General features: G+C 40.4%; 1 protein-coding gene across 1 annotated transcript; it reads left to right on the top strand.

The window, feature by feature from the left end:
* Positions 1-9,645: 9,645 nt before the first annotated feature.
* On the top strand, positions 9,646-13,090 carry LOC108235050 (transmembrane protein 229A). The gene has a single exon (XM_017414772.3). The coding sequence runs from the start codon at positions 9,729-9,731 to the stop codon at positions 10,782-10,784; it is 1,056 nt and encodes a 351-aa protein (XP_017270261.1). The 5' UTR covers positions 9,646-9,728; the 3' UTR covers positions 10,785-13,090.
* Positions 13,091-18,666: the final 5,576 nt, after the last annotated feature.

Raw genomic sequence — 18,666 nt, 5'->3', positions numbered from 1 at the left:
ATGGATGGCACTGTCCTCATACTGCGTTTTACTTCCTGCAGAGTATCAACAGGGTGATTACGAACTTTTTATGCTTGCTGATCTCTGCAGCACTAAATGCTCACAATAATGATGATGATGGTCATAAAGGCTTCTCCCCTCTGTGGCATCTGCAGCCAATAAGGACTGGAATAAGCAACAAAAACAGCTCGATCCATAGCAGTCAGACTCAAGCTGTTAATCCTTTTTATTACACTGATAGCTGTTTTTAATATATATGCTTTATAAGTCTGACTGTTTTTGTTAATGTGTAAAACTGTGATTGAAAGTTTAATTTTGCAAAACTATTGCTAAAAGATAAAATTAGAAAAATAGCAGATACATGTAGCAAAAGCTATAGCTAAAAGCTGAATGTAGCTAAATTGTAGCTCAAAGTTAAAATTAGCAAAAACCTTAGCTAAAAGCTAAAATAAATAACCCTAGCTAAAAGGTGCACTTAGAAAAACAGTGGCTAAATGCCACAAATTGCAAAACTGTAGCTTAATGCTAAAATTAGAAAGACGACAGCATAAAAAGACAAAATGAAGTAGATTTTAGAGAACAATGATTTTGAAGGAATTGAAGAGATCTCAATCTTATTAAAATTAAATATTTCAAAAACTATAAAGTACCAAAAAATACCAAAAGTTGTAGCAAACCATTCCCAACCGAACAGAACATTTTCTTATACAAATTGTTAAAACAGCAGAAAGAATGCGGAAGTAGTAATGTAACAGGGTGAAAGCTGAATCAGTGTTTGCACATTCATTTGGTGTTAACTTTTATGGATTTAAAATGACTAATGACTGATAACTACTTTTACTTGAATTTTCCAACTACCTGAGCATGAAGCATCTGCATCGCCTCTCGGATTCAGCATCACTGCAGGGAGCAGCAGCTAAGGAGGAGCCAAATTTCATAGTTGACCCTTAAGTAAAAAGAGGCGACACATTTGTAGAGAAAGATTGATTCACAAAGAAAAATCGGCTCAGTAGAAGCAGGGGGGGAGATGAAAGACTTTTTAGAAGCGATGCTAAAAGATGACTGGAGGCAGATGGAAAGAAAGACAAATGAAGGCGTGTGAGCGCCCGATTCGGGGCCTAGCCGGGCAGTTCCTCGGGGACAGTAACGTCAGAGATGTTGCCACGCTGATTATTTATCGAGAGACGGACTCCTGGAGGAAATCACCTGTAAAGAAAAGCCATTAAAGCACAGCGTGCATGATTTACATTCATGTTGAAGCAATCATTTTAATGACAGTCATTCTGGTTTACAACACGAAATGACTTCCTCCGGTGATTCATGGGAAAAGATTTGAAGAAGTTGCTTGGTCATTTGTGATCACTGTTAACATGATGAGCTGCGAGTAAAGTCTTGCCTTTGGCTCCTAGTTACTTTAAATTAGAAGGGAGGTCAATTTGAAAAATAAAATGGATGATAACATACTCAAAAAGGATGTTCAGTGACAAATATCAGGGGGGTTGTTCAATATTTTTAAGTTGTTTTTGCATGTTGCTAGAACTCACAGCGCTTTGACTGGTATTGAAGTCCCATTTACCAATATGACCTTTTCATGACCCATCTTTTAGTTTCCCCTGTAGAAAAAAATTCAAAATAAAACACCGAGGCTACGGGGTGAAACATTCAAGAAAACCCACTGGAGAGTTTCTTTTGTTAGCCCGTGTCGGCAGGCTGCCATGGGACCTCATTAAGTGAATGCTATTGTTTTTATTTTTTTTCCTTTACTGTCTTTTTTTTTCCTTCTATCTTTAGTTTAGCAACTTTATTTTTAGAGTTCTGGGGCATTTTAGCATCACAGAGTTTATTACAGTGTCTCATTTCCATATCCAAGACATGGTTGACTCCATCAAAAACACAAGGCTTTAGAGAGATAGAAGAGTTTTTCAATGACAGTTATACCAAGTTTACTAATCTTAACCTAATTCCAGTTTTGGTAATGCCTAATAAGATATGCCTAAATGATGATAACCATTTGGTAAAAACTAAAACTAAGATCGTGTGCATAAGTAATATTTTGAATAGAACATATATCTTAGGTTTTTTTGTCCTTTTTGAACCTGCTATGGTCACTATATGTTACAATGTGCTGTATCTGTCAGAGGACAACAGTCTGAACCTGTTGCTTTATATTAATCTAATTAAACTCAGAGTTAATGTTAAATTCACCGTTATGCTGTGTAAAAACACAGCTCCCTGCAGTCAGGGTATTGTAGTCTTTTACAGGTTAAAACCTACAACCTTCACTCTGAAACTGACCTCTGTGAAGTCACTAATCATTGTATATGTACCTTTATGTCTCTTATATTCCTACTGTTAGATATTTAAGATTATCAATAGAAAACTACACCAAACCAAATAAAATAACTCTGAGTTGTGTTATTGTCAAAATAACAGAGTTCAGATGTTTGACTGTGTCGTCATTTTTACAGAAACCTCAGCAGACCTCCTCTGTCACATCTGACGGCTCACTGTGTAGTGTGGCGGTGTGTGTATCTGCATACAGCGTGGGTAATTGACAATTGATTGCCAAACGTTTTGGGATACGTAATTTACCACCAAGTGTGAACGGAGGTGTTAGAGCTTGTAGTCAAATCACCCGAAACGAATCTGTAACAAGTCTGAACAGCCCAAGGATTTTAGCAGAATTGTGAAATTACATGATTCTGCATGAGAAAAATGCACAAATTTTTACAAAAAAACAGCTCACAAAAAATACAAAATGAGTCAAGTGCCAAGGTCGGCTAAGGTCTGACAAGCCACCTGCTGCGTTTTCCTGTTTACCTCATGAGGCTGCAGTCAGCAGACAACATCCTGCGCTCCTCTTACTTCGATATGTCTGCACACTCACGGGGCTGACCTATCACCCCACTTCCTCTTGTTCTCCAACACCTTTTATTTCTGTCAATTCAATCTTACGCCATCACTCCGAGTCCTGCTGTTTCATTCTAAAGCTCTGAGTAAGAGAAACACATTGAAATGTACTGTGCTGGAAAACAGGCTGAGCTGAGAACACAGACAAAAGCAACATTAGGGACAGGGTGTGAGACAAAGGGAGCATCATTGTCAGTGATCCATGTCTATATTACTACAGGTCTACTATATGCCCCAGCTGGTGGTGGATGAACCAATCAGAGCATGACACATTCATGGAGTCTCAGCATCCTGTGGCTACAACAGAAGACCTCCCCTTGGCCATAAAAAGGACGGTAAACAAAATGGGCAGGATTCACAGAGGCTGATAAAAAGCACAGCAGACAGCAGGGACTATCTACCTATCTAACCATCTTCCTTCTTTTGTTCCTTCACTGAAAATTACCCCAAAAGTACCACTTAAGCAGACAGTCTCTCTGGCCAGTTCAATCCCCAGGCCAGTAAAATTAAATCATCCGCTGACACTTCCTTCAGTGTCTAGACCACGAGGGAAAGAAAGAAATTGAGAGAGGTGGAGAGGTCAATATCCAAAGCCCAAGGCGGCCAGAAGACTGTCTAGCAACAGGTGCTGGGCTGAGTTAAGTCACACGAGATGAGGGCAGAGTAGAGAGGAAAATAGAAGGAGGGAGTTTGAGGGTTTAGGTCAAATGGATGACTCTGCAATCTGCAGTGCCACTGTGAGGTCCTTTGGGCTTATTTTTGTAATAGCACATTGTAAATTGTCCAAATTAGGAGCATCCTGCCTCACGGTTATGCAGAAAACTACTCGTCATCAGAACGTGCCAGTGCTTGAAAAGCCGCTGGCTGATTCAAAATGCTGCATTAAGAGTGCTTGCAAAGAAATTAAAGGTGTCCCATTTGGTGAATGGTGCGTTAGGCGTCAGAATTCTGGCTCTTCTCCAGGACATGAATCATTTAGCTCCACTCACCAAAAAGAGACAGCTCTTTTGCCCACCTCACTTGTAGTGGCTACTAAGTGAGGAGCCGTTTGAGAGCCGGAGGAGGAGGAGGACCCAAAGGCAATTTTCAGGAGCAGTACTTTCAAAAACAAAAGTAAGGCAACATGGGACCCAGCAAACAGCTGAGGTTAACAGAGGCCTGAGGACAACCAGGGAGTGTATATACTGGGAAGAGCAAAGGGACAACAGGTGTGCTGATTACTAATAGGATACAGGTGGTATGAGAGGAGCTTAAAAACAGGAACTGTTGAAGCATCTAGTTGTATGACCATCGGAACAGAACAGAACAGAACTCAACTGAACAGCCGAAACTGTAGAAAATCCAAAACAAACCATATTAAAGACCTAAAACATGACAGAAGCACTCTTCACATTTCTGCTTTGTTTAGCTTGTCTTTATCAGCTCCCTGTTTAACCCAAAACTGATTTTTTTAAACCCTTCCCTTCATATAAAAGGCCCTTATTAACTATGTTCTGTTGCATCTTGAAGACAATATTATAGCCCACATAAATTTCCCAACAGAGCAATTAACTGTCAGACCACAAGCTTTATTGTGGTCCTAATGTTGTAATTCAAAGCTTCACACTGGGCATATGTATTACATATGTGACATTATGATTACATTTACCGATTTATGATGCACATTTGGGATCCCATATCAAGAGATGAGAACAAACACACCAGCTGTGTTTGGCAATAGACAGCTGCAGCTCAAAATGCATTGAAGTCAAACGGCATCTATAATTTTGAACATGGTGGATCTGCTCAGGACACAGTGCAGTACAGGGAGAGAAAGCTCAGAGATGGCTGTGTTTTGTTTTGTTTTTTAATTATAAATATAAAGTAACTGAAGATAAGAAAGCAACACACTAAAAATACAGTAAACGGTATGAAGAAGTAACACTGTATGTTTCATTTGCAGTAAGATTTACTGTCTATAAACATCAAATCAATTCCATATAAACCCATTGGTGTATTGTGAGTTTTGGCTATTTAAGTACAAATATATAAGAATTTGTCTTCTGGTAATCAGTCTTTCCAAATGAAGGATTTTGGACAATGGATGCAACTTACACATAATCAGCTATCAAGTGTTGAAATCTGGGTTCCAAAATACTTGTTTTTGCCATTAAGAGCCCCAAAAATCAGTTGCATTTAGGGCATTAGGAAGGTAGCTGGGAAAGTGGCAAACCTAACACGGTCAGAGAAAATTCTGATGCCTTTACTTTCACAGATCAACTGAAAACAACTTACTTATAATAACAGTACTAATAGGATCATGTAAAGCAAGTATATTTCTATAATGCTTTCCCTTCTTTATGCTAAGATTTGCTAACTGCAAACTGCCACAATGAAAGAACTAATTCAAGCAGCATACACTGCACGCAACATCACTCATAAACAACTATGTGAGGTGCATAAAAGGGGATTTACCTAATGTGTTCCTTTTTATTTACTTTTTTACCCTCCTTACGACGATATAACTCAATTCAGTTAATTCAGAACCCCAATTCTGACAGAGTAAAATGTAAATAAAAACAGAACGCAATGATTTTCAAATCTCATACTCAGACTGGTGAACCTCTGCCCATCTTTACTTCTGAGAGATTCAGCTTCTCTAAAATGTTCTTTTTCTACCCAGTTCTCTTACTGACTTGTTGCCAATTAACCTAATTAGTTGGGAAAGGCTCCTCCAGCTGTTCCTTACTCATACTACTTACTCTTAGTTTAAATAGTTTATGTTTACTATCTTGCATAGTGAATAAAATGTAGATTTGTGAAATTTATTTTATTTAAATCTGACACATTTTTGTCAGAATTAAGGTTGTATATATTGTCATTTCACAACAAAAGTAATTTTAGTGCATTGTACAAAAGAAAACAACAAGTTCAAATTATATTTTTAATTCAGACCCAGATTCAAATCCAATTACAGTCAGTTCAATTCTTCCTATAATACAGTAAATTCACATTGAGTACGTTAAGTTATCTGCCAATGGAAGCCAGAAGACTGCATCAAATCTTCACTTTGCTGCAGCCCTCTAACCTGAGCAGCACATTGGTGACAGTGGAGAAGAACGACACCCTTCTAACAGGAAGAAACCCCCAGCAGGACCAGGCTCAGGATGGCTAACCATTTGCATCAACCGGTTGGGGCTTCAGAGGACAGGAAAGAGACACAAAAGTGTAGTTTCTATGGGAAGATGTACAAGTTACAGTGTGTGGAGCTCTGTGCATGTCAAAGGAAAAGAAGAGACAAAAGGGGAAAAAAAGGTTAGGATGGAGTAAAAGAGATGTTAAAAGGAGGCGGGGGAGACAAAAGAGATTTAAGATGACAAGGTTAAAAGGAGGAGCTCTGAAGTCACCGCAGAGAAAAAGAGACAAAAACGAAAAAAGGAGTGGAGGAAAAGTGGAAAATGAGATTAACGATAAAGGGTGGGGAAGACTCAGATTAATTATACAAGGAAAAGCCAGCGGGGCGTACACAAGAGAGAATAGGGGGGGGGGATCCCTGAGGAGAGTTGAAAGAGTCCAAAAGTTATCTGGGTAACATTAAATATTAAAAAAAGGAATGTAGTTTGAAAAGTGAAGTTAGAGCCATAAGTCAGTGCTGGATGAATGAGTCAGACACAAACGAATGAATTACAGTCTGAGAAGCAGAGGACAGGGAAGAGCATTCTGCAGCAGACACAGACAGGAGAGGAGGGATGTGGGGTGTTGTGTTGCCAAGTGGATAAGCTCTGAAGGGTCTCAGGGTTGCACAGAATACCTAATGAGGAAGGATTTGCTAACAAGAACCTCAACTGCTCCCAGGAACAGTGCAAAGCCCCTGTCGGTTAGACTAATCGATCTTCATCTTTGCCTTCTTTATTCCAGCTCTGGAGGGGCCACAAACTCAACGCAGACACACGGACCTTTTTCAGGCAATATGAACGACGCAATGATTCAAGATTTCAAATGCTTCACAAGCGGGCTGCAAAAGCGGAGAAAAGGCAGAAGGCCAGCTACAGAGTGAGCTAAGGTGCGCTCACAGGCAACACAAACACATTATCCAACCAAAACCTGATCATGTGAGACAATATGAGAGCGCGGGGCCAAAGGTCCATTCAATAAAGGCTCAAATTGAAGGAAATGGATTCTGAAATTACATTTTCGGGGGGGCTGCTCATTTGAAGTCCATGACTGCAGATTCCCATTCATTTCCTGTGTGACTCGGTCAAGAATCGCATCAATCAAATATCTGATAACTTCATCTCAGATGTTCACAGCTGTAACGAGCTTAAACAGCACATGTCAGACGAGAGGAGGGTTTAGTTAGCGATCGAGCAGAAGCTATCAGCCACTCGATGAACATGTTTCTTGCACATTTACAGCTTTATGGGTCAGAACCATTCAGAAACTACAAATCTGATTTCAACATATTTGAATAACACTCTGTTCAACGGCTGCACAAATTTAAATCAGCAAACTGTGGAGCCATTACTGCTGAAAGCTTATAATCATTAGGCCTCTTAGTTATTATATTTCACTCCTTGCAAAAAGCATAATTATTGTGTTTTTGTCACTTTAAAAAAAATGTGTAAAAGGGGGTCCACCCAAGACATCAAAAATTGTGTTATATTGCTGTCATCTAGTGGCCAAACTTATTAAAGCAAACAGGGATTGTGGAGGAGGTTCTTATTACTAAAATCTGAAACACATATGACTAGAACAGATAATGTCGTTTATTTATAGCTTGCAACGATATTCAAATATGACTGAGAGCACACACATTAAAATACCAGTGTTTTGTTTTCATATGCACTGTTATCAGTTAGTAATATTAAGTGTAAAATAAAAAATAATCTTATATCAGAAGATGATTCCCTAACTTTACTGCTGCAATATTTTTCAAATAGCTTAAGTAAGACGACATAATAAAACTGAATTACTGTTATGGTTATGGTTATAGTGTGGCAGCCCAGAATTATCCATGGGTTCCCCATGCAAACTCTAAAAGACTGAACATAAAAAAACAGTCAGAGCTTCACCAAAAATATACAGATCAAGAAGGACAGTGTAGCTGCATGTCCATGGTCACTGCTTTCACTACCTCTGCAGAAAATAGGCTCAGTTCCTTCCTTTATTACTGAACTAGTATTTGACCTGGTCACAAACCCGACAGTGCCCTCGTGTGGTTGACCGGGTGAACTGCAGCCTTTTCACCTGTAGATGACTGCAGACAGTGCACAGGATGAAAGGTTTGGAAGAACTGGACATGAACACATCTTACATGCATATTTTGTGTCACTGGATTTATTTATTTATTTTCAAATACCTGATCAGTGTAGGAAATTAGTCTTTCTACTTATTCAGTATTACATTTAGCATCCTATCCGTCTATCTATCTATCTATCTATCTATCTATCTATCTATCTATCTATCTATCTATCTATCTATCTATCTATCGATCTATCTACTTTTGATTTTTTACAAATGAGTTTAATCTAGTGGGCCTAGAATTACACAGTAATCTGCTGTAATCACCATTAATGACTCGTAATTACAGCTGCGTCATGACGTCACGGGGGACGTGCGCTCACTGCGTGAGCCCCAGACGTCCTGACTCCATCCATCATCAGTTGGTTTTTCTGCTGCCTCCAGATGTAATTGGAAATTTGTCCGACCCGCTGTGTGTACTTCACGGTCACTGCGTTAGCTCGTAAAGGACGAACTCGACTGGAAAGAGTGGAAACGTTGAGGCTAATCACCGTGTTAATGGTTTAAAAACAACAGAATTGTGCTTTTTTTTTTTTATCTCCGTGTGCAATTTGTCCTCTGGTATTTTAATGTTTAGACTCCATTTTTGTATACCTCAGTACAAAATGAACATATGGAAGTTTTGTTTTGTTTTTATCTTAAATTTGCTTTTTTCCAGGAGCGAATTGTCCCAAACTATTTTAATAATACAAGGATCAGATCAGCAGCTAAAAGCTTAAAGAAGCAGAACAATAGATGTATCTAAACTGTAGCTAAAGGTAGCAAACTAGATGCTAAAAGTAAAAATCAGCAAAATAGTAGCTAGAATTAGCCAAATAGTAGCTAAAAGCTAAAAATAACAGAATTAGCCAAGCAAAAGAGAAAATTAGCAAAACAGATGATAAATCTAACAAAATTGTAGCTAAAAATAGCAAAGCATTTGCTTAACTTAAACGTAGCTAAAATTATCAAAGAGTGCTCATATTAACTCAGAGGTTGCTAAAATTACAACAGCTGTAGCTCAAAGTAGCAAAAGATGCACTCATGGTAAAAATCAGCTAAAGTTACTCAAACAGTGATAGGAAGGTAGCTAAAAGTACCAAAATAGCAGCTAAAAGCTTCAAGTAGCATAGCGTGAATGCAAAAATAGAGAAAGTGTGATGAGGCAGATTTTAAAGTGAACACAGTTTTGAAAGGAACTGAAGCTATCTCTGCTCATTTCTACAGGGAATTTAATTTTTAAGTTGAATATATTGAAAAGTAAATTAGAAAAAAGTATGTGGAAACTGTTTGATTGCGAAACCCGTACAGAAGACATTATAAACAGGAAAATAACAGTGTCCGTTCACACAGCTAAACAGAATATTTGTCTGTTTTTCATGAGAACTGCACAGGATTGGCAGCGTCTCAAAGTGGGTTCACGGAGCTGGTTTTTCCAGAGTGCACCTGAAGGCAGCAGGCGCTGTCAGGACTTGCTGTCTGCCGCAGCCGCAGCGCCAAACAGACAACAATGTCAAAGAAGAGGACAAGCACCGTCTCTCCGCTCTGAGTGACTGATCATGGCCGGTCGCTGGAGGGACAGTCCTCGCCTCAGCTCCAGGGACCAGGCCGGCAGCCTGAAGACAGCTGTGGTGCCGCCCGGAGACAGCGAGGAAGCGGCGGAGTCTCCGCAGGACCTGCCGCGCTGGATGCGGCTGTACCTCTACGGGATGCACGGCGTGACTCTGGACGTCCTGCTCTCATCTCTGCAGGGGCTTTTCAACAAGAAGGACCCCAAGCTGGTGGGCTTCTCCTCCCCGTATCTGTGCGTCATGCACGCGCTGACCCACTTCGCGCTGGAGAAGATCTACACCCAGAAGAGGTGCTTCCGAGCTCGGCCTGTGGTCTTTCACTTCGTCTTCTATCCGTCCGTCTACATCGGGCTGCAGATCCTGATCGGGAACGTGAACACCCTGGCCGAGCAGGTGCGGGTGGTGTCCGGGACGCAGCTGGCGGTGCACTACATCCTGGCCTTGTATTTCTCCCAGGTGTTCCACAGAGGGCTGTCCCACCTGCAGTACCGTCCCTCCTCCTCCGCCGACAGCCTCTGGAGGAGCCTGCGGAGCGGCGCTCGCCCCCGCGGGCTCCCCGGGTTCGCTCGGTTCCTCTTCTTCGGGATGCACGGCTTTCTGGACGAGGTGCTGTTCACCTCCCTCTTCAACCTGGTGGAGAAGTCCGACCGGACCCTGGGGGGCCACACGTCCCTGTGGTCCTTCCTGATATACGGCAGCTGCAGCTTCGCGGTGGAGAAGCTGTACTTCCAGCTGCGCTTCGGCCGCGGCTGGGGCACCCTGCGCAGGCTCCCCATCTACGTGTGCGTCGCCTACGCCTGGGAGTTCAGCTGGGGCCTGGTCCTGAGGCAGTTCGGGGCCTGCTCCTGGGACTACTCCCACTACCCGCACAACTTCATGGGGCTCGTCACCCTGCTGTACCTGCCCGGGTGGGTGTGCCTGAGCCTGTACCAGGACGTGCTGTCCGACGTCCTGCTCAGAGTCCAGTGCGCCAAAGACGCGAGGTGTCCCACTGGAGACAACGGACAGGCCAATGGACAGGTGGACTCAAAGAAAACGCTTTGAGTTTTAATACTTCCGGGGCACAAGTTGGCTCACAGAGCATCTCTCACATATCAGAAGATTTCACCTAATTCTCTTTTTGATGGGAACAAAAACCAAGAAGCTAAACACACCAGAACAACCATTTTTATCGCCCGCCACCAAAGGCAAAACTGAGCAAATTTTAAAGAAACTTTCACAGATTGATCATTAGATGTACCTCTACAACTGATTAATGTTTGGAGTCAACCCAATTCAACATGGCCACCACAGCTAACTGGCCTTAAGAAACACATAAAAGGCAATAACTCAACTAACTTTACAGATGTTGAGCTAAAATTTAGTGTGGTAATGGCTGAGACTTTTCCTCCACTTATACTATGATTGCACAAGATCTGAGTTTAAAGCGTTGCCATTAACTAAAGGAGTCAACTATGTCTGTCTGTTAGCAAAACATCTTGTGAACCACTGAACAGATTATAATGAAACTCTCAGAAAGTAATCACTGGTCAACCATCTAGCACTGATCAAATTTTGGAGTTAGGCCAACTCAAGATGGCTGACCCTAGGAAACACTAAAATGGCTTTATCTCAGTCAGTTTTAAATATATGAAGCTAAAATTTGGTGTGGTAGTAGCTGAACTTCATCCCCAAGACATGACACATTTCGTGAGATATCACAATATCGCATGACCAACACGGCTACAACTCCACCCTTTTTTAACTTAAGATGATCAAAACACGAAGGGCGGCGGGTGATATGCATTCTTTCAAGGAGTGCTAGGCCTTTAATGTGTTTTAGCTTTTCAACAAGAGTTGTTATCCAGTTAATCGCTCTTTTGTTGATAAATCAGGGTCCAAAAGATCCACGATTGTTTACCTGACCCGATTGTTATTCTCTAAACCTACTGCCGTTTCTACCTGTTCTAAAATAATTTTACATCTTCGTGATTTTATAAGCGGCGCCGTTATTTATCTGACGTGGCTCTACCAGCTGCCACGTTTCGTGTTAGATCAAGTGGTTTACACGCTTTAACCTGAGCTCATACCTGCATGCTAAAACTGTGATCAACAAGTAGTCTGTCCACAAAACTGCCACTTTCCTCCTCCAGAGTCAATATTTTCAAGATGTTCTTTTTTTTTATTATTTTGTTATCTAATGCTATTTTTCGTGGGAAATCAACTCCTTTATTTCCTCTCAGTTGCTTATTACTATCCCTAAGGAATTAGGGGCTAAAAAGACAAACCCAGTCATCGATGTAGCAAAGAGGAGCTTTTATAGCCGAGGTGACGTTTGGAAGTGAGATTTTTACTGTGAATATTTCATGAACCAAACATGACGTTGCTGGAGTGCCTTCCTGTGCAAACGCAGACTCAAACAAACGAGACTCCCCTCAGCGTGAGCTAAAGCTGCACAGTTTTAAGAGATGAATGATGCTATTAGAATACTTGAACGTAGACTTAAAATGTTATTATACGTTCCTTTTATGTCTAAAATTAGGCTTTTTTCTTCTTGTTTCTGAGGGATTCATCAAAGGGAATCTGGCACAAATAATATATTCAGTTTTCTTGTGATCGGCCATCACGGCGCCTTTAGAGCCTGAGTGAGCCCTATAGCGTGGATGCTGTGTTGTGTGTTATGGGTTGTTTTGCGATTGGCAGCTACACTGATCCTCGTAAACGTTTATCTATCTTGCACTGCATGGATGAAATTACTTTTGCACATCTTTGACGTGTTCCATGGCCGAGTAACTGTATTTAAACCGTGCTTAACTTTTGTTTGGGCACTTTTTGGAAGACAGAGAAGCCCAAACTCTGTTTAATAAAGACATGAAATGTTCATGTAACATGCAACCTAGTGTAACAAATAAAACAAAAAGTAGCTGAGAAACAATGCAACATAAGGCTCGCAATTTTATTTAAATCTCATTTTATGTCAACTTCTGTTTGCTAGTTGTTGTGGTTTTATTGGCATCTTTAATATTTACCAGCGTTTTAAGCAGATAAATATTGTTTTTTTTGCAGGAAATGTGCTACTGGAGAGGCCAGTGTGGAGCTTATATTTTAGGGGTCCCCAAACAGCAGAGCGCGGTCCAGATCTGGACCCAAATGAAGTCTTATGTGGACCCAGATTGGTCGTTAAATTTCAGAAAAATTACATTATTTTTAATAAAATTTATATATTTTATGTTTGTATTTTCTTACGTGCACTTATGACAAAACATTTTAGGCAGCGCTGCTTTTCCCACATTTAAGATGGTTCATTTTAGGCGATCACTAAGAGAGTTTAAATATAAATATATATTCTGGATGCAGAAAAATGTAAAGACCTGACAGAATTGTAATTAAATAAGCAGTGTGATGTTTGTTCGTTAACTATAAATATGCAAACAGTTCTGAAGAGCTGGACTGCAAAGTACAGCAGTCCAGAGCAGGTTTGCTTTTACTTTCGTGTTTGCTTTTTATGGTTTTTTTATCTTTTTTATTGTTCAAATATGACCTATCACACACAAGACAAACAAAAAAAAGCTTCTGATTGCCTCAATATGTCAGCGAGTTTTTATTATAGGTCTCAGTAAAGTCCAAAGATTAAAGCATTTGATGAAAGTGCAATACCGTGCAAATGTTTCCTACCACCATTACAAATTTTAATTTTGCTTCCAATGAGCCAGACTATTCAGCATCTTTTAATGACTTTTAGGCTTCCTGATAATTAAAGGAAGTTTTTCTTTGGTGTTTGGCTGCTTTTACACTTATTTTTCTGTCCAGTGACAGCATACTGTGTAAAAACGATGAGAAAAGTGGGGATAAAAGATGTGTCAGGCCCAAAACAAAAACTATCTACAGCAGATAAACACTTTTTTAAAAGTTGTGTCTAAGAAATAATAAACTAATTCAAACAAGCTAGCTCTTTGGGAATCAACTTGTTAGTATTGAATTACTGTTTTATGCATCAAACATTGGTATTATTGGTATTTTTATTAGATTTATCTAAAATTAGCTTCTAGCAATAACGTATTAACTAGTCCTTTAGCTAGATGGTTTGCTAGCTTGGAGCTAATAATTAAAGTCAATTTAAAATTGGTTCTTTGCTAAGTTTTCTGTTGTTTATCAACAAAATATTGGGTTATCTCTTGAGTTTATTTAGCTTTTGTCTGAGTATGGTGGTCAGAGAATAGTGGTTTGAAAAATAAACAAAATATTAGTCTGAAAATAGTCAGGTGCAGGAGTTAAAATAACTTAAAAGCAGCCAAAGTCCAACAAAAATAACAACTTTTCAAAGATATTTCAAAAGTCTATTGCTCAAAATTACCGTAAAGTCTGGCTTTCTGGAAACAAAATATAAAAACATGAGTGCTGACTCATAATTTAGCATGTGTCTGTCACAACAAATGGCTTGTATTATAGGCACACTGCGTGTTTGTTGTAAATTTTATGTTGCGGTAGTGACAGCTAATTATGAATAGCTCAGTTAGACTAAATGTCAACAAGAGTCTCTTTATGAACACAAACATTCAAACAACACGCACACACACACAAACACACACACATACACACAGGGGACCTCAGCGAAATACACCAGTGACCCAGTATATTAGCGTGAACAAACAAACTTCTTATTAAAGCCTAATCTGCAGCCTTGAACTGAAGCAGCTGAATGCTGAGCGCTAACATGACTTGTGGTTTTAGATAGTAAAAACAGGAAATGATTTGCAACTGCTTAACTTACTATGACTTCACTTTCAACCACTTCAAAACTTCCTTTACAACAGAGCTCACTCAGGGCCTTGTGCATATCTGAGTGCATATCTCAGTATATTTGCAGCGCAAAGGCCTGTGGACTGAAAAAAAGACTAGTTCATTTTTTACAATAAGAGAACTTTTTACAATTTTGAAGTGCATGGTCCTGAAGAGAAGAGATTTGTTGGTAATAATAGAAGAACTCATCATTCAGGTCATATCTGGTCATTTCAGAGCAGGATTTAAATCCACTGCTGCAGCCAGTCTGGTTACCTTTCATTTCCATATGTAGTTAAATCACATGCAAATAGACACCACTGCCACTCCTCTGATACAGCAAAGTGTGTCTTTGGCAGGATTCTGGTCGTGGCCATTCTTTTATTTTATACTGGTGTACAAACCACAGACAAACTTTGGTCTTCTTGAGCTTGCATGCCCATCTGTTAGCAAAATATCACATGAGCCGCCAGACAAATTGTAATGAAACTTGCAGAAAGTAACCACTGGATGTACGTCTACAGCTAACGAACTTTTGGAGTCAATCCAATTCAAGATGGCCACTTCAGCTAATCATAATCAGCCGATACATATATGGATCTAACTCAGTCAGTTTTACAGATATTGAGCTGAAATTTGATGCTGTAGCAGCTGAGAGTCATCCTCAACACACACTCTGAGTGCAAACATGTCTCGCAATACAGCATGAGACTGCACATTATTTCCAAGGTTTGACCAAAACGATATTTGCGCCGTCATTTCTCAACATAAGATTATCTTAGTCTAAAACCTTATCATGAAAGGCAGTGGGTTATATCCATTCCTTTAAGGAAGGCTAAGTTTTTTTTTGAGCAATGTTTTCTTATGGTTTATTCTTTAGTCTTCTATTCTGTAGTTGTTCATGAATGGGTAAAGATTTCCCCAACAACCACTCTCACCGTTTTAACAGTGGTCGTGGCGTCCATGACTCCGGCCTAGAGGGAGGAAGTTGGAGCACCACTGTGAGCAGCATCAGTATCATGTATTGAACCTTTTATCTCAGTCTGACTACAGCTACACTGTCTTGTCTTTCAACGGTCCAGTGGAGGTCTGCGGAAAGGATGCGCAATGTCACCCGATCATCAGCACTGACCCCACCTACGCTGCACACCAAGTGCTCTGAGTATTGTATTCTCCTACGGTTTTGATTAGTTCTCTCTGTACACATACGTGTCAGTACTAGTTCTCTGTACGCATACAGTCAAAATAAACTGCTACATTATTTCACAAGTTTAAAAAGAAAAAGCCTGTGCAGAAGCATTTCAGCTAATCAGCTTTCCGATATGTCCAGGTATAAATACACTTACAGGATAAGGATAAGGATTACGCCATCAGGTGGGGGCTATCACCTCAGCAGGATGCTGTTACATTAAAGAAACCAAACTCCCCATAAAACTGGATCTGTTGAGTGGAAACCCTTCACTCCCAGGATGTCAGACGTAACCTAAGATGTATCTAATCTAGTGGAGTGCGGATTCAAACAGATCACATCTTTTCTTATTTATCTATTTCCATTTGAGACAACAGGAGTTGTTTCCCAAAAAGCATAGTGATGTTTTTACTTGTGTTAGAGTCTGGATATCGATTTAATTACTTACCTGACTGTTATACTAGTTACAGCTTACAAATCCCCAAATTTTACCAATCTGCCGAAGGTTTCCTGATTTCTGTCTGCTCGCTTTTGTCAAAAATAGCCACTAAACTACAAAGCTTGTTGTTATGAAAACTGAATTCCCAGCACTGTTTGTAATTTTCTTTGTTATGAGACCAAAAATAACTTCAACTGAGAGTATGTAGAATTTCAAATCTTGCTTCTAACATACAAAGCTCTCAACAGGTAAGTTTCATCTTATACTAAAGATCTTATTGTTCCATATTTTCCTAACAGAGCACTTTGCTCTGGGACTGCAGGTTTACTTGTAGTTCCAAGAGTTTCTAAAAGTAGAATAGGAGGCAGAGCTTTCAAGCTTTCAGTTTGTGGCAGTGAAGCTAACATCCTGTCAACCTTTAACGCCAGGTTTAAAGATTCCATTTTTTATAAATCCTATAGGGTTAGGGTTGACTTGGGTTTCCTGAGCAATCCTTTAGCAATGATGCTATAGGCTTAGACTACTTGAGAACAGACTAGCCTTTCCTGCAGTGGTGTGAGTGTTGAAACAGTCCCCAGAATGGAAGGAAAAAAACAAGCTTTTTTCTAATGTGTGATATATAAAAATATAACTCAAGCTGTCTGATGGCTTTGGGTTTGAGATGTATACTGGAACAATACAGGAAGATTAAATAAAGTTTATAGCCACCTCAAATAGTACAGTGTAATAAGTGCTTCATCATTTATATCTAGAAAAACAACATTATTTCAATAAAGAAGATCAAATTTCAATTTTATAAACATCAAATGTGGATATGATCATTTCATTGTTTTTGTTTTATTTTTAGAATATATTATATATTACAGCACTAAAATGAAAGACTTGCACATGTTTAACACTACAAATTAGATTAGATTAGATTAGATTAGATTAGATTAGATTAGATTAGATTAGATTAGATTAGATTAGATTAGATTAGATTAGATTAGCAGTCTTTTCAGATGGGAAAACAAACAGGTTATTTCTTCATTACATTCAAGTAAAGATGGCTACTTTCAAAACTGCCCCTCAATGTACACTAAACATCCGCTTAAATAGGATTTTCATTTTCTAAATATATTTTGATGCAGTTCTACAATTTTACTGATGAGATGGGGGGCAAAAAACATAGATGACTCCTTACATTTCACTTGGAGTTACAATGAAAGAGCTGGCTGGGTGATATAAACCTGTGTGTTGTGTTTAGACAAATGTGAAACTGAAACATTGCTGCCACCTTGTGGTTTAGCTGTAGAACTAGTCAACAAAGTTCATATTTCAAATTCATAACCTGAGTTTGTATGGTTTTTTTTATCCCAAAAGAGGAACACTCCTGTCTGACAAATATTACAGTGTCCTTGGGTACATAAAGTATGATAGTTTATAAGTGATTCACTCGGGTAGTCCTGTGGGGGGTTCTCCAGGAGTAGGGGGTACTGGGCCCTTTGATATGGGCTGTTAGGTCCCTGTACGACCGGTGCCAGAGCTTAGTCCACATTGCCTGCAGTAAGTCAGGCTTGTTTCTGGTGAGAGTTGGACTCCACCAAGGTTGCCCTTTGTCACCGATTCTGTTCATGACTTTTATGGACAGAATTTCTAGGCGCAGCCAAGGTGTTTAGGGAATCTATTTTGGTGGCCTTAGGATTGCGTTTCAGTTTTTTGCAGGTGATGTGGTCCTATTGGCTTCATCAGACCGTGATCTACAGCTTTCACTAGATCAGTTCGCAGCCGAGAGTGAAAGCCAAATCCAAGGCCATGGTCTTGAGCCGGAAAAGGGTAGAGTGCCTTCTCCGTGTCGGGGAAGGTGTCCTGCCCCAAGTGGAGGAGTTTAAGTATCTCAGGGTCTTGTTCATGAATGAGGGAAAAATGGAGCGGGAACTCAAAAGGCGGATTGGTGCAGCGTCTGCAGTGATGCGAGCGCTGTACCGGTCTGTCGTGATGAGAAGAGAGCAGAGCCAAAAGGCAAAGCTCTTGATTTACCAGTCGATCTATGTTTCTACTCTCATCTATGGTCACGAGCTTTGGGTAGTGACTGAAAGAACGAGATCGCAAATACAAGCGGCCAAAATGAGTTTTAGGGTGAGAAGCTTGGCCATCTGGGAGGGACTCAGAGTAGAGCCGCTGCTTCTCCACGTCAAGAGGAGCCAGTTGAGGTGGCTCGGGCATCTGGTGAGGATGCCTCCTGGACGCCTCCCTGGTGAGGTGTTCCGGACACGTCCTACCAGGAGGAGGCCTAGAGGAAGACCCAGGACACGCTAGAGGGACTATGCTTCTCAGCTGGCCTGGGAACGCCTTCCCCCGGAGGAGCTGGCCCAAGTGGCTGGGGAGAGGAAAGTCTGGGCCTCTCTGCTTAGGCTGCTGCCCCCGCGACCCGACCCTGGATAAGCGGAAGAAGATGGATGGATGGATGGATGGATAGATGGATGGATGGATGGATGGATGGATGGATGGATGGATGGATGGATGGATGGATGGATGGATGGATGGATGGATGGATGGAT

Source organism: Kryptolebias marmoratus, linkage group LG18, assembly GCF_001649575.2.
Source record: "Kryptolebias marmoratus isolate JLee-2015 linkage group LG18, ASM164957v2, whole genome shotgun sequence".
Taxonomy (NCBI): Eukaryota; Metazoa; Chordata; class Actinopteri; order Cyprinodontiformes; family Rivulidae; genus Kryptolebias; species Kryptolebias marmoratus.
This window is presented reverse-complemented; position numbering and strand designations above follow the sequence as displayed.

What these genes read in the sequence shown, in the direction of transcription:
- LOC108235050 (XM_017414772.3), top strand. Translation starts at nt 9,729, where the DNA reads ATGGCCGGTCGCTGGAGGGACAGTCCTCGCCTCAGCTCCAGGGACCAG.